This window comes from Daldinia vernicosa, assembly GCF_022497035.1.
Source record: "Daldinia vernicosa strain CBS 139.73 unplaced genomic scaffold F5Y00scaffold_16, whole genome shotgun sequence".
NCBI lineage: Eukaryota > Fungi > Ascomycota > Sordariomycetes > Xylariales > Hypoxylaceae > Daldinia > Daldinia vernicosa.
The window spans coordinates 501075-515219 of record NW_025953932.1 but is presented as its reverse complement, the minus strand read 5'-3'; the positions used below and the strand labels follow the sequence as shown (position 1 = coordinate 515219).

General features: G+C 49.8%; 5 protein-coding genes across 5 annotated transcripts; 2 read left to right on the top strand and 3 right to left on the bottom strand.

The window, feature by feature from the left end:
- Positions 1-163: 163 nt before the first annotated feature.
- F5Y00DRAFT_268648 (uncharacterized protein) lies at positions 164-1613 on the top strand. The gene has a single exon (XM_048012298.1). It carries the CDS (start codon positions 372-374, stop codon positions 1323-1325), a length of 954 nt encoding a protein of 317 aa, XP_047866124.1. The 5' UTR covers positions 164-371; the 3' UTR covers positions 1326-1613.
- On the bottom strand, positions 1538-2490 carry F5Y00DRAFT_260923 (uncharacterized protein; the record flags this gene model as incomplete). Its single annotated transcript, XM_048011107.1, has 2 exons — positions 1538-2160; positions 2217-2490. The coding sequence occupies 2 exons, from the start codon at positions 2488-2490 to the stop codon at positions 1538-1540; spliced, it is 897 nt and encodes a 298-aa protein (XP_047866123.1).
- Positions 2491-3644: 1154 nt separating this feature from the next.
- Positions 3645-5609, top strand: F5Y00DRAFT_233865 (GTP-binding protein ypt1). Its single transcript, XM_048007356.1, has 5 exons — positions 3645-3913; positions 3987-4340; positions 4397-4444; positions 4506-4733; positions 4806-5609. Exons 2-5 carry the CDS (start codon positions 4107-4109, stop codon positions 5001-5003), a joined length of 708 nt encoding a protein of 235 aa, XP_047866122.1. The 5' UTR covers positions 3645-3913; positions 3987-4106; the 3' UTR covers positions 5004-5609.
- A 434-nt stretch (positions 5610-6043) lies between these two features.
- Positions 6044-9475, bottom strand: F5Y00DRAFT_268644 (uncharacterized protein; the record flags this gene model as incomplete). The annotated part of the gene is made up of 2 exons (XM_048012297.1): positions 6044-7312; positions 7371-9475. The coding sequence occupies 2 exons, from the start codon at positions 9473-9475 to the stop codon at positions 6106-6108; spliced, it is 3312 nt and encodes a 1103-aa protein (XP_047866121.1). The 3' UTR covers positions 6044-6105.
- A 2460-nt stretch (positions 9476-11935) lies between these two features.
- On the bottom strand, positions 11936-13968 carry F5Y00DRAFT_233860 (WD40 repeat-like protein). The gene is made up of 3 exons (XM_048007355.1): positions 13665-13968; positions 13442-13607; positions 11936-13384 (listed from the first exon to the last, which is right to left on the bottom strand). Exons 1-3 carry the CDS (start codon positions 13703-13705, stop codon positions 12416-12418), a joined length of 1176 nt encoding a protein of 391 aa, XP_047866120.1. The 5' UTR covers positions 13706-13968; the 3' UTR covers positions 11936-12415.
- Between the last annotated feature and the right edge of the window lie 177 nt (positions 13969-14145).

Below are 14145 nucleotides of genomic sequence, written 5' to 3'. Positions count from 1 at the left end.
TATATAATCGTATAAAAATATAAATGACGAGTGTAAAAATTTAACACCAGGGAGTAAGGAGCTAGACATGCAAAGCTCGGGATGTACTTGCACTTACATTTACCATGTACTACCTATTGCAAAACTCCCCGCTCCGAAATATTTATTCTCACGTCTTACAACTTTATTAGACTCAAAACTCGCCAAGCAATGCTAACTACATTGTTTGCCTCGAATTATAAGACGCTTAGAATACGGACACTGGGAGCAAACGTGTATCTCAACCACTAGTATCGCAGCTATCGACATAGTAGAAGGGAAGCTCCTCGCGACTAAGCACCGAGCAAAGCCAGCACTCACTCACCTATCTCACAACCCCCCAACCCGCCGCAATGGCACCCGCATTCTCATCCACCCCCCCACCACGCTCCCGCTTCCGCCTCGAATTCCGCATCATAAGCGACGGCCAGGACACCGCGCGCGCCCAAGCCCTCACCCACGCCGGGCACCACAGCACATTCCCCAAGTTCCCCCTGCTGCCGCCCGAGCTACGCCTCAAGGTCTGGGAGTACCTATTAGCGCCGCGCATCGTAGCAGTAGCCTGCATCGACGACGCCTCCTCGCCGTCCGACGAGGACAACAACGAGCCCCCGTCTCCGTGGCCCTCGTTCCCCGACCTGCAGGTCCCGCCTCCGCGCGCCGTGCCAGCGCTCCTGCTCGTCAACCACGAGACGCGGGCGCTGGCGCTGTCGCGCTACGAGCCCGCCTTCGCGTGGAAAGTCCCGTACGTCTTCGTCGTGAACTCCCCGTCGCATGCGACCGCAGGCGCAGCGGCGTGGTCGCGGCCGCGCGTCTGGTTCGACTACGAGCGGGACGCGCTGTACTTGGTCGGGGAGCTGGAGCCGTGCGATAGCTACGGGTTCAACAGCGCGATGGCGTATTTCCTGCGGCGCGAAGAGGCGCGGCGCGTGCGACGGCTGGTCGTTGCGTTCGGCGCGCTGGGGTTCGGGGAAGCTGGGTGGCAGCACATTTTCGGGGCGCTGTTCCATGTTGTGGATCGGTTCTCGAGGATAGATGGGGGGAGGGTGTTGGTTGCTGTTGTGCCGAGGGACGAGTTTACGCATTTGCTGATAGGAGGGGAAGAGCCGTTGGTGCGTCCGGAGGCGGAGGTAGGGGGTAGCTCTAAGAATAGGCCGGGGGATGAGGGGAATATTGTGCAGAGAATTTGGAGTGATTGGTATAGAGGCACGTCGGCGCTGGCGAATGCGCGGTTCGAGCTGGTCCGGGAGGCGGATCTGCCAGAGTATATCGCGAAGCCGACCAGGTCTGTTATGACTAGACCGTAGTAGTATCCTTATTGGACAACATTGAATATTCATAGAACATGGCCATATGATACAATACGACTACATAATTTATATACATATACACTGCCCTCTTAGGTTGAGTGGTGACTGGCTATTACCAGAACGACACGTATGGTACATAATTACATTATACAATCCCTCCAAACTGCGTAGTTTTGATCGTCGAACTAGAATCTATGGCCGTTTCCACTTTACCGTTCGTCTTTTTCTCGTTTGCTCATAACTCTGCATAGTGCGGGGGCACCTTCATCTGCGCGGCCTTTGATGCCTCCTAGTAGCCAATCTGTTAGACCAACGACTTTAGCGCCCAGGCCCCTTTCCCATTCTCCGTGTTCGTCTACGTGCTCGATCGTGTGGCTTATAATTCGGCCCTCTTTGTCAAACTCGAAGATGAATAATCCGGTGAACGCCTTCTTCTCGCCTATGGCCTGCGTGCCTCTGAGGGTATCGTCGAGCCTTTGCTCGCCCTCTTCCGTTACGGTTGGGTTGGGGCTTTTTGGTTTGCCATCCGCCGTTCTCCATTTAACCACCAACTGTTCGCCGTATGCTTCGGATCGTTTTGGGGAGGAGTAAAATGGTTGGCTGACCATCCGTTCCGAGAGTATCTCTAGCTTGACGTTACCGATTATGGGAACTCGATTCCATGCTAACGGGGATGTCCATAATGCTGCTATGTATGCAACTCGACCGGATACGGCAGGGAGGTATGGATGTGTCGAGGGAAAGAGGTGGAGAGAGATATGAGGCGATAAGATCTCCTGCGGCAATGGGGATTGAAGTAAAGTAGGAAGTCGTTCTTGAAGAATGCGCAGTGCTGGAGACGAAGTTAGCCTAGCTCGCATAGGCTACATATGGGAGACAAAGTCTTACTTTTTCCAAGCTTGACTTTCCGCTCGTCTTCCGGTCCGCGCGAATCACCGGGTCCGAAGCGTGGAAACGAGGAATTGAACCATATCGGCGGTAGGCTCTGATGTGGTGAGAGGTGGGCCGTGGCAGGAGGAAGTTTCGACGCTATAGTCGGCGTGGTAGGACATGGTGTAGGCGAGGAGGTGGTGTAAATAGCGGGTGTGAGGGCGCGCAAAGCAGTTTTTGAGCTTGCGGCGTTGGACTGCGCTCGAATAGCGGCGCTCGCTGGGAGGGACATGTATCCGAGGTCTCGATGGCAGCTTTCAATAAGCTTACATACGAATCAATTCGCTTTATGAGTACTACTTGTCTGAGTCGAGAAGAGGTATCTAACCAACTCTAAGTTCGTAAAGGCTCACATGTGGGCAGAAAAGAATGTAGAAATACATAGCCGTAAGTTTATTATTGGTTTTTAGGAATTTCAGTATGATGTAAGTGAAGCTTCGGCTTCCAAGTCGAATTTTAAGTTTTAAGTATGGTAGTACCCGGTACCGGTACGCCGAAGAATAGCGGGGTTCCACTAAAAGTATACCGAAGATGTGGGAGTACAGGGCTGCAGGGGTTGGCGTTGGCTTTTAGAGCTGTTTCTCAGCCCGGAACCCACCGAACCCTTCTTTAATTCAGCTGACGTTTCTGGTCATTGCTTTTCTTTTTCTTTTCTAAGATCGGGTTCTCAGCTGATCACCTGCACCAAATGGTTATGTGTCGCTGGTATCCGTGCGGACGTTCTAGAAGATCTTCGCAGAAGAATCGATGATGATATGGAAAAGTTATGGAAAAGGTATAGAAAAGTTGGTTGGTGGTACTCAACCGGATCTTACCGTATCGAAGTCTTGCAGATTCCTTCTTTCTTATTAACCCCAATATAATGCATAATATTGCATATGTGTATATACCTAGGTAGGTATGCATGTGTTGTTTGCAATAATATTTTCATAATATTTTGCACAAGTGTTTGTGGGTGAATGGTTGAAACATTCTTTGTCGTAGAAAGCCAAACGAAACATTAAAGGATATTAAAGTTGAATGCAATACAGTCGAGTGGGTAGATTAACACTTGCCAATCACCAGCCCGCAGGTGTCAGGTGTAATGTCCTTTTCACGGGAAGAAGAATGGTGATACCGGCAATGTACATTAGTACCGTACATATACGTAGCATATACATTATGTGCATGTAATGTATTATTATGTACTTTTCATAGTGAAAGGGGGCTTGCGCCTGCCTCGTGATTAGATCCGGTGGTTAGACCCGACTTACCGACTTACCGACTTGACTCACGGACGTTAGCAGCTGGCAATTGTAGCACGCCAACAGTCCGTCAGCCTATCTGAGTCCCCGGTCCTGTTCTATCTCTGAGTCTGTGCACAGGGCAGTTGATTGACGGTGAAATGCAGGTGGCCCTTGACGTTCCCTGACGCATCAGCCTACAACTTGTCTCATTAATTCTCTTTCTACATCATCAACGCTAACGGCCATCCTCTTCTTTTACATCGTCCCAAGAACCCTTTTCCTTTGCACATCGCACCCATCTACATTAAATCTATCCTAAGATTGTCCATCGATTCCAACCTGCTTATCGGCGCCTATTTAATCCTTTAGTCCATCTTGTTGTCTCGTTTAAGGCAGCTCGCTCATCCCCGTCAAGATGAATCCTGAGTAGTACGTACGCCCCTTATACCAAGTCGCCCAGCGACAACAATATCGACGATGATGCTGACCTGGTACACAATAGTGCATACCCCACGATTTTTCCTGTATTTTCCTATCTTCCTTCTTCAGCATGAACCAACCAGGCCCCCAACCAAAATACCCGATGTTGCATTAAGAGCAGAGCATCGCAACCTCGTCAACCATGGAGCCCTACCACACTCCCCAGATTTCTGGTCTCCAGCCACAAAACCAAGCCAAGCTACGCGAGGTTTTAAGTTCCCAAGGTTACCCGCTAACTCGCCCTCTCGATAGATACGATTACCTCTTCAAGCTCCTCCTCATCGGAGATTCCGGTGTCGGAAAGTCTTGCCTTCTGTTGCGATTCGCCGATGATACCTACACCGAGTCGTACATCTCAACCATCGGTGTTGACTTCGTATGTGGAGTTAACTGCGAACACCCTTTCGTGGTCTAGGTGCTAACTACGTACAGAAAATCCGAACTATCGAGCTTGACCAAAAGACAGTGAAGCTGCAGATTGTAAGGAGAATACCCCGACTCGTGCACGCCTTTCCGGGCCCTTTTGCTTACTAGAAAATAGTGGGATACTGCTGGCCAAGAACGATTCCGGACTATCACTTCCTCCTACTACCGAGGTGCTCACGGCATCTGCGTTGTCTACGATGTCACCGACATGGACAGCTTCAACAACGTCAAGCAATGGCTGCAGGAGATTGACCGATACGCTACCGAAGGTGTCAACAAGCTGCTTGTAGGCAACAAGAGCGATATGACGGACAAGAAGGTTGTCGAGTACACAGTTGCCAAGGTATGGGGATCTGCATCACGCTACTCGTAGTCTTGCTTGCTATGACAACATGATAGCTAACTGAACCTATAGGAGTTTGCTGACAGCCTTGGCATCCCGTTCCTCGAGACCTCGGCCAAGAACGCTTCCAACGTCGAGCAATCTTTCTTGACCATGGCCCGACAAATCAAGGAGCGCATGGGAACCCAGTCTACCACGAACACCAAGCCTGGCGTTCAAGTCGGTCCCGGACACAGCGTTTCCAACTCGTCCAGCGGCGGCTGCTGTTAAATCAGCAAACTATGATACCCTCGTACAGCAACATCCTCGCATCCATTTTGATTTCCTGGGACGGACTGGCAGGAAAGGCATGCATTGTGTAATCAGGATGGCAAGGGGGTAGGATGTGTTTACTTTTCGCTTTTGATTGCGGATAGATGAAATGATCACTTCACTTGGATCCTACCTAATGGCCAGATGGTCCACCGAATCGTTCTACGGAGACGCAATGCGTCACTTCTGGCATGTGAGAGCGGGTTCATATAATGGTCGAGGAAAGGCTGTCAGCCTAATTCTCCTCAGATGTTACGTACTAATGCGATTTTTCTCATGACTCGGGCGAAGCCTTCTTTGTACTAGATTTTGTCCGGCTGCTTTCTAGAAACCTGGCATTTCTGCGGTTTGGGAGATGATGATTCTACGTTCGTGTGTATTTTCCAATGGTCTCAGAGGGGGGAATCGAGAGAAACGACAGGGGAAAAACAGTCGACGTTTCCCGTTCTTTGTGACCTTACTCTCGTTTCTTTCCTCCGGTGTAACGTATTCTTTGCAAATCAGGGGGCTACTTAATCAGACAGACTTGCGCATAGGAATTTGACTCTGCTTGTGATGCTGAATTTGTGCTATTTTGATGTGCCCTAAGTTTAACTTAGGGCACATACGAGTAACGAAAGTGGCCATGAAGAGACGGTGCCTAGCTGACTTTGACTAACTACTCCTATATATGTCCTAGGCGGAAGCACATACATATATAAAAGAACAGGCTACCCGCCAAGAAAGCATATAATCGTAATTCTTCCCACATCGTCATCGTCCCGAGTTGTCGAGTTGAAACCCCCTCGTATAACGCTGGGAAATACCGCCATCCCTCTTCCTCCTCAGATACAGTCCTCAGATACAGAAACGGTGGTCCTAGTATAGATATAGTACAACAAAACCAAGAGTTAGGAAATACAACCGCATACATAGGTAGATACCTACCGCAGTACCATCTACCCAGCCAACCCTTCCCGGCGTATAAAAATCCAGACCCAAGAAATATAGATGTATAGAACCGAACGAAGGAAACTATCCCAGCACCAAGCCAAGAGGGAACAAAGAAGGGAAAAACCCCTTATGTAGCTAATCCGAGCCACTTCAACGCCTTCCGACTACTTCCCTTGCGCGGCCCGCCCCGCCGCCCATACAGCGGCATGTACTTGCGCGCCTCGGCGGCCAGTCGCGCGTCCTCGTCGTCCCAGCAGGATTCCCATTCTCGTATCTCATCCTTATCGTTATCCTTATCCTCGTGTACGCCGCCGTTACTGTCCGGCTCCCCCCGCCCCAGGATACTCCGGAGCTTGTTCCGCTGGCTGCGGGTGGTCCAGGTTGTGCGGATCGAAGATACGGAGCCTTTGGTGGATTTGACGGGTTTGGGTTGGGGAGATTTGGTTGAGGAGGGGGGAGGTGGTGGTGGTGGAGGGGGCTGTGGGAGGGGTGCTTGGAGGGTTGATTGAGGGGTTGGGCCTGCGGAGGATAGGGATGAGGTTGGAGTTGATGGAGATGAGCGGTGTTTGGGTGGTGGAGGGGGCGGGCTGGTGTCGGCGTATACGATGCCTGAGTTGTATTCCGCCGGAGTATCATCTTCGCCAACGCACTGCCGCCGGAATCCCATGATAGCCGAGGCGTTAGTTAACGAAGCGGGCTGTTGCGATATATTTATCAACGGCTTCCCCTGGCTACGAGAATGCGAACCCGAATGTGACTCCCTTCTAGCATCTAGCTCAACATGCATCGAAGCCCGGGACGCCATGCCCTCCGGGATATAAAACGCCGAGATGTCGATCAGGATCTTCCAAATCGTCGAGATCAGCGTCGCAATCTCAGACTCGTTCGCCGAGGACGTAAGCAGGAAATTGGCTTTAGCAAACGACGGCGTCTCGCGGTGCTTGGAGCGCGGCGGGGCGAGAAGCGTGGCCCCGGACCGCGTGGTGCTGCTGCGCAGGAACGTAGGCCTAGAGTCGGTGCGCTTGTGCGCGGCTGTTCGGGGCTGGACTTTGAAGCCGGGGTACGGCTGGGGCGAGGCGTCTTCGGAGTATAGGATTCCGGCTACCTTGAGCAGGTCGACGCCGACTAGGCGCTGGAGGGCTAGGACGGTGGCCAAGTGCTCGGGGGGGTACTCGAGGAGGAGGAAGCGCGTTGCGGAGTGCGCGGCCATGTATGTCTCGAGGTGAGGGATGATCAGCGTGGCTAGGAGGAGAGGGTTGGAAAAGGGGTTGTCTTGAGTTTGGTTGGCTAGGGGTTGTGCGGTGAAGGCTTGCATGGCGCTTGCGATGAGGAACCTACATCGACGACGTATTAACTTATGTACTAGTTTGACAGAATAGGTAAGACACTCACCTCAAATCCAACCTCCCGGTCCGACTAACGCCGTTCGGCTTCGTACCAAGCTTCTCCAAAGAACCGCTAATCGCCCCGAGGAACTCCCTATCGACACCCTTCTGCGCCCCGATACCAAGGATCAGATCGACTTTCCGCTTCCGCTTCTGCTGCACGGCCGCCGTGCCCGAGTCTGCTGCTGCTTCCCGGAAGACGGGCTTCCAGAGGCTGCTGAGCTCGGGGAGCAGCGGGAAGTTGAACTGGTGGTAGCCGGCGTCGTCCTCGGCGGGCGGGAAGTAGATGTTGAGGATGGAGCGGAGCGAGTTCTGCACGCACACTGCTGTCCGGCAGCCTGTTGTTGCGAAGTCGTGGAAACGTTTCTCTGGTTTTGATACGGCTGGGGGAGGGGTCTGGGCGGGTGTCGGTGGGGTGGAGGAAGGTCTGTGATTGTTCGAGTCTGGCTTGAAATGCCAGGCACGGGATGGCTTGGGGTATTTCCCGTATGCGAAGGGGTCGTAGTCGTCGGAGTCCATGCGATAAGCCGCTGCTACTTCTGCATGTTGGGCACGGCTATGTCTCTCGTCGTCAGGGGACGTAGGTTCCGGATCTCGTTGGCTCGAAGGGCTTGATTGAAGACTAGTCCTTTCTGCTTCAGGTTCTGGCGGCGACCTAGATATAGGGTATCTGCCCTCTCGGAAAGATTGGATCGTTGCCTCCAGCCGAGGATCGTTCTTCTCGGATTTGAAGAATATCACTAGGTTTTCGACCATGGGCAAAATTGGCTCGTAAGTCTCATGGGGGTCGGCTTCGGCAGGAGTTTCGATATCGAGAAATATAGAACCCCTCGTATCGGACTTAGAAATCCCACTAGCTGGTTCTGGGTCCGTAGCCGTACCCCTATCCACATAGCTATTATTCCTTGGATTTGTACCGCGATCGACGTAAGTCGCCGGCCGCAGCGGTACTTTCTGAATCCTGAGAGGAGAGGGAGGGTTACGTCTGACTATAGACCTATTCGGTGTGCTGAAAGTAGGCCTAGGGATTTCGGTCGTGAACTTGGATCGGAGCGCTAACTTGTCCTGGCGGACCCCCGGGCTTACATCCAGGCTTTGCGGCCTCGACCGGGGCGGCTCCGGAAAACTGCGTAGTATGTCTTGGTTGCGTATGGCGCTGGAGCAGATCCGATCAACAGGCTTAATCTTCTTACAGGAAGTGGTCGTGGCAGAAGGCCGAACTTGGACGGCAAATGCTTCACATATTGATGGTGTGTTGGGGATCGACTCAAGCTTGAAAGATTGCGGACTACCTGGAGATCTTGATTGGTTGTTTAGCTCATCAGTCTGCGGCCCGGCCGGCTCCAGGGCTCGCTGCGTAGTCCTTCGTGAGTCCGTGGCAGTATGACTGCGATGAGGAGTCTGAGGGGGATCCGAGTTTCGCGTATTCCTCCCCTGCCATTTGCGAGCCCCGAAGACGTAGAAAGGGGTTGCGTTCTGGAAGTCGTCGACCACCCGATAGGTTGGTACGCTCGTACTTCGGGACCGAGTCGCATTCGTAAGATCAATCTCATTATTGGGTTGCAAGGAGGCAGTCTGGAGGTCAAGGGCATCAGCAGCTCTCATAGCCTCGGATGCCGGATCGCTGGCTATCTCTCCATCTTGGTCTGTCGGCTGTGGCCTGGCAGGGATGATTTGTGACGTCTCCAAATCTACGTTGGTTGTATAACGACTCTGTAATCCTGAAGCCCCGTTTCTAACAAGCCTGTTGAAGATACGTTCAGCTTTAGCAAAATCCCCGCCTGTCAAGTGCTTGCTGATGTCGGAAACACATTCCATCTGGGCACTCGCCGTACCCCCGTTCATGAATACTAGTCGCTTATTCCTTGGTGTAGAGTTTTGTAAGAACGACCGTGCTACTTCGGCTCTGTCACTACATGCGTTGTGTACCGCTAGAATATGCGACTGGGCATGGAAGGGTGTATCCGGGTCCTTTTCCTTCATGAACTGTTGGAGTGGTGGTATGATCAAGATATTAGGTGAGCTCGGAAGCAGTCGGAGCTGGGTTGATATGGCATCTTGAGGCCCTTCGAAAGCTATCAAGCTCCCATGGTATTGAGATATAACATCCATAATGTCGCCTTAGACCTCCCCATTAGTTTATGCGGTCTATACTACGGCTCTAATTTATTTATAAGAACTGGGAGACTTGCGCGCGCCAATTAGTATACAAGACTTGTTAGGTATAGAACGGCAACGTCTAGTTACCTTAGTAGGATACCACGCCGCATTCCAAAATTTGACGAAGGCGTAAAAGCCCAATCCTGATTCCCGAATAGGAACTCTTAGGAGAGACCGGCGAATGTGGGATATGGACTGGGGTTGACTACCTGAACCGAATAACAGCTCGTGCTAAGCGAAGCCACTATAAGATTAGGGGTTCAGCATAAATGGATAGATGGGTGGTTGTTTTGGGGCGAAGAGTCCCCGACGAGGAGGAACTATACTAATCAGATAGACAGGATCGTGGAAGATGCTGATTATAGTACAGCCGAGAAGGAACTTTAAGGCCCAATAGGAAACTCTTAGAGAAGCAAGTAGCAGAAGAGGTTCAGTCAAGAGTCGAAGAAGTGTAGAAAGAAGTTACCTGCATGCTTGGCATGCATTCCTGGAGAGAATACTACAAACGAGTGGTCTTGAACTCTGTACCTACATGGTACATGGCGATACACGGTGTTTGAAGTTATAAGTGCAGCAGCGAGAACGCCTGCCAGACAGTTATCTTTTGCATACTGCTTAGACGAGGGGCATCACGGATAGCAGCATTGGGAGTAATGTTAGCATGGCGTGGCCTGCAAGGTTAGAGTCTTAAAAAAGTCACATGGGGTGTGTCTAAAATCCCAAGACCCGAAATCAAACTTGAAGTTTTCCGAGTACGGTAATTCGAAGGGCGGCTACTTCGGACATATAGATCTGATATGTGACTACCGAAGAAGAGTCCAGGCATATGCACTTGAGATGCTAGTTTGGCGAATATAGATGCATGTAGTAGGCCAAGCCATCTTTCGGCAGTACTATTAAGGAAAAAAAAGTAAATATAGGTCGGGAACTAGCAAGGCAAGGAGTCCATGTTGGTTCAAGTAAGGTACAGTATAAAGCAGGTTACCATTTCTATAAATGTAAACGATCCCACGAGGACGAGCAAACGCAAGTCATGTGTTTGTCGATGAGAATAAGGATCTACATACTTGGGTGAATCAGAATGCTGGGTTTTGGTGCGAAACACTCTATCTTACCCCGTAGGAATGAATGCTTATTTCAAGTTCGACGTGCACTTTCTACCTATCTCTTTAGGTAGTGTTTGAGATACTTATATAGTAGTACTGCTTGTGCTATTCGTTGATTAGTTTGTATATTAAACTATGAAGTCGTGCTTAGATACCCCCATGATTTTCACCGCATATTTCCTCCACCTAGAACAGCAAGATCCATTCATCTAGATTGAGCTTATAATGCCCGTTACATGATACTTTCGGTATGAGACGAGGTAGAGGTTTATTGAGCAAGGTTCAGATGAACTATAAAGTACCTAACCTTGTTGCCTACCCCCGGGTTTTAGGCAAATTTGGCGATCCGTGGGGATTGTGGCTGCATGGAAAAAGCAAAAGGTAATTAATTATATCTTGTACGTTATGATTTTCCACGGCATCGTAGAGTTTGACGTCTTTAGATCCCGAAAGTAGGTTGTTCGCTGGCCCTCCAACTCTAAAAATGATCTGTATTCTAACTACGAAGTAAGGGGTAATAGCAATATCGAGAATAGGTAGTTAAACGCGAGAGTTAACTTTGCCGACTGAGGTATTCGCGTCAAAGTCGGATTTTTAGATGAGCGGCCTTCCGCATAACTACTAATGTGGCTTTCCAGTTTGAGAGATAGCCGGGGACGCGTTCTTCATCGACGCCGCGTCGGAGATCGCGACAAGCGAGGTAGATCACTCCCTTGTACCTTATTAGACCTGTGGCGTGCATCAGATTTATGAGGTTTCTTAAAGGGTGTTTTTGCTTATTATGTGGCCATCTTTCCCGCATACCATGGCCAACATATTTTACGATTCTGGATTAACTTGATCGCTAACAGGATTACCCCTGACCTATTGCTTCTGTCGATCGAGTTACTGGACATGTATGTATTCTGCACGGCCAGCATGGATTTTCACGCCACTCAGCATCGTGCATTGATCACAGACACCCCAAAAACGCAAACGGCGGAGTTCGCTTACAAGAACGAATCGTTTGCATGTTGGCGTACATTTCCTACCTAGTAGCCGGGTTTGAATAATCCTATAGGAAAATAGATGGATGAGGTAAGGGTTGATCCTTTTCCTTTGCAACTCGCGTAGAAGATCATCTAAGGATATAAGAGGGTTAGATCTAGAGACATACATAATACTCCTTGCACGTTTCTACGAGACAGTCTAAGCGAAAAGATGTAAGTTGCCCATTTAGGCTTTCGTATTCTGGTACCTTCGTGTGAATATTTCTATATTCTGTAGGTAATTTTTAAATTCAGCTTGGCAACTTTCTATTAAACCTGGCTATTAGGATGAATTGGTTGACGATATATGATGTATTTCATTTTATTTTATTTTATATAGAATATCAACTATTGCCGCAGGGGACCGTCAGGCTGTTGCCAGCCGTGTGGTATGACTTAGGTGAAATGGAGTAGTACATGATATATCCTCAAACTCAGCCGCCTCTTTTAATTCGAGTCAGACAAACGACGCCAATGAAACTCGAGTGGGAGTACGAGATTAAGGTTTCAGGGGACACTGGCCTATGATCTATCGGCCGCATGGCCGCATGGCCGCCTCATACACGTGAACTTTTTCATCTAATTGGGGTGAAACAAAGACTCCCGTTCATCGGCCGACAGCCGCGATCATAACCGCTTTTCCCTAAAGAGGTCTCAAGCAGATTTATACCTGTCTATTTCCGTACCTAATCTACCTAAGTGAAAGGTACTCATGTCTTCGAGTAATTCGTCGCTTGCCTCGAAACGTCTCAGGGGTATTATTCATCGTCTTCCATCAACGCAAGAAGTTCAGCTTCTTCCTCTGCTGTCATAAGCCCCTTTTTGGGCTCTTCTGGCGTTTCGTTCTTAAGCCCCTTATCCTCTCTCTCCTTATTAATCTTATCAAGTTCGGCCTGGCCAAGTGGCCATGTCCTTACCGTCGCGTCGATAGACACCGAAACAATTCGCTTGCCTGCGTTGAGAAGGACCAGGTCGGTAATCTCGTAGTAGTGACCCTCGAGTATACTGTATAGTGTCCCGGATGAACGATTCCAAACTTTGATATCCTCATCCCTTCCAGCGGTGATTACCCATTGATCCGTCATGGCAACGGCCCGCACGTGGTCACCGTGGCGGAAGGAATCGACAGTAGTAAACCCCTTGAGCCGTGATAGACACTTTGCTGTGCCGTCGCCACTTGATGTCCATAGGTCGACCTCTTCGCCTTCGGAATCAAATACCACTTTGTATACCGTAGTATCATGTTCTAAGATTGTGTGACGAACCGCCCCAGGTTCATCCGGCGAGGCTTCCTTGATCTGTTCAAAGCCATCAAGCCGAATGCGCCATCGACGGATGTGAGGGTCGCTACTGGCACTGACAAGTATGACTTCGTCAGGTCCCGATTGCACTGGGTCAACGACAAGGTATTGAATGGCCATCATTGACACAGCTTGGTCTTGCAACACATGGAGTCGAGATCCGGTTTCGAGGTCCCATACAATGATCTTCTTGTCTGCACCGCCGCTGATCAGAATGTCCTTTCCTCCAATCTTGGCGGTCACGACGGCCTTAACAAAGTCCGAATGTCCATCGTATTTGCGACCAGGTGTCTTAGAAGCTAGGTCCCAGGACCATATGTTCTTATCCCAAGAGCCGGCAAATAGTGTACTGTTGCTGGACCCGCCAACAGCAACGCAAGTTACTGGGGCTGATGGACCTCGGAACACCTGCTTGGTATCCCCCGTCTGAAGTAGTTGAATTAACACATTTACTCTTATTCAGGTGTCTTTATGTTAACTCACATCGACATTCACCCTACGGACTGATCCGGCAGACTCGGCAATGAGAACTGAGGATGGGTCGGTGGGGTCCGATATAGCAGCTAACAGCTTTGATTTCAAGGCGATGGGGTTGCCATTCTTGTTACCAGATTTCACCGCACGCCTTTCTCTGTTGGCCTGCTCGGCACTATTTAAACACGGTTAAAACAGATGGACAGATAGTATATTCTAGGATATAGCCTACTCGGTCTGGAAGAATTGGTCTGGAGATGTTCCTTTGTTCATGGTGACGACTATTGGGGTCAATAGATATGGTATTCAGGGGTTGTTGGATAATATATTTTTTATAAAAAAAAGGTGATGATACTGAAGGCGAGTCTTCCGTGTTGGCACTAACGACTACTTCTTCGTAGTGTAGCTATCTACGATTTTATAATCCTTCTTAAATCGTTGCCTACGTAGGCAGCTACATTCATAGTTATACTATACTAGTGCTGCCATTAGAGCTGCCATTAGAATTTGCCCTCTTATGTAAAATCGGGTTGAAATGTGACGGAGTACTATGTATTACCTACCTAGGTTAGGTACCTAAGGTATATAAGCAGATAAGTTAGAAGAAATGGTGCCTGTTATTGCATTATCGCTTTATCGCGTTACGAATAGAGCTGATATTGGAGATTTGGAGAAAGGTGGGGTTATAAGCCGCACTGGCCACGCGGGAGAGG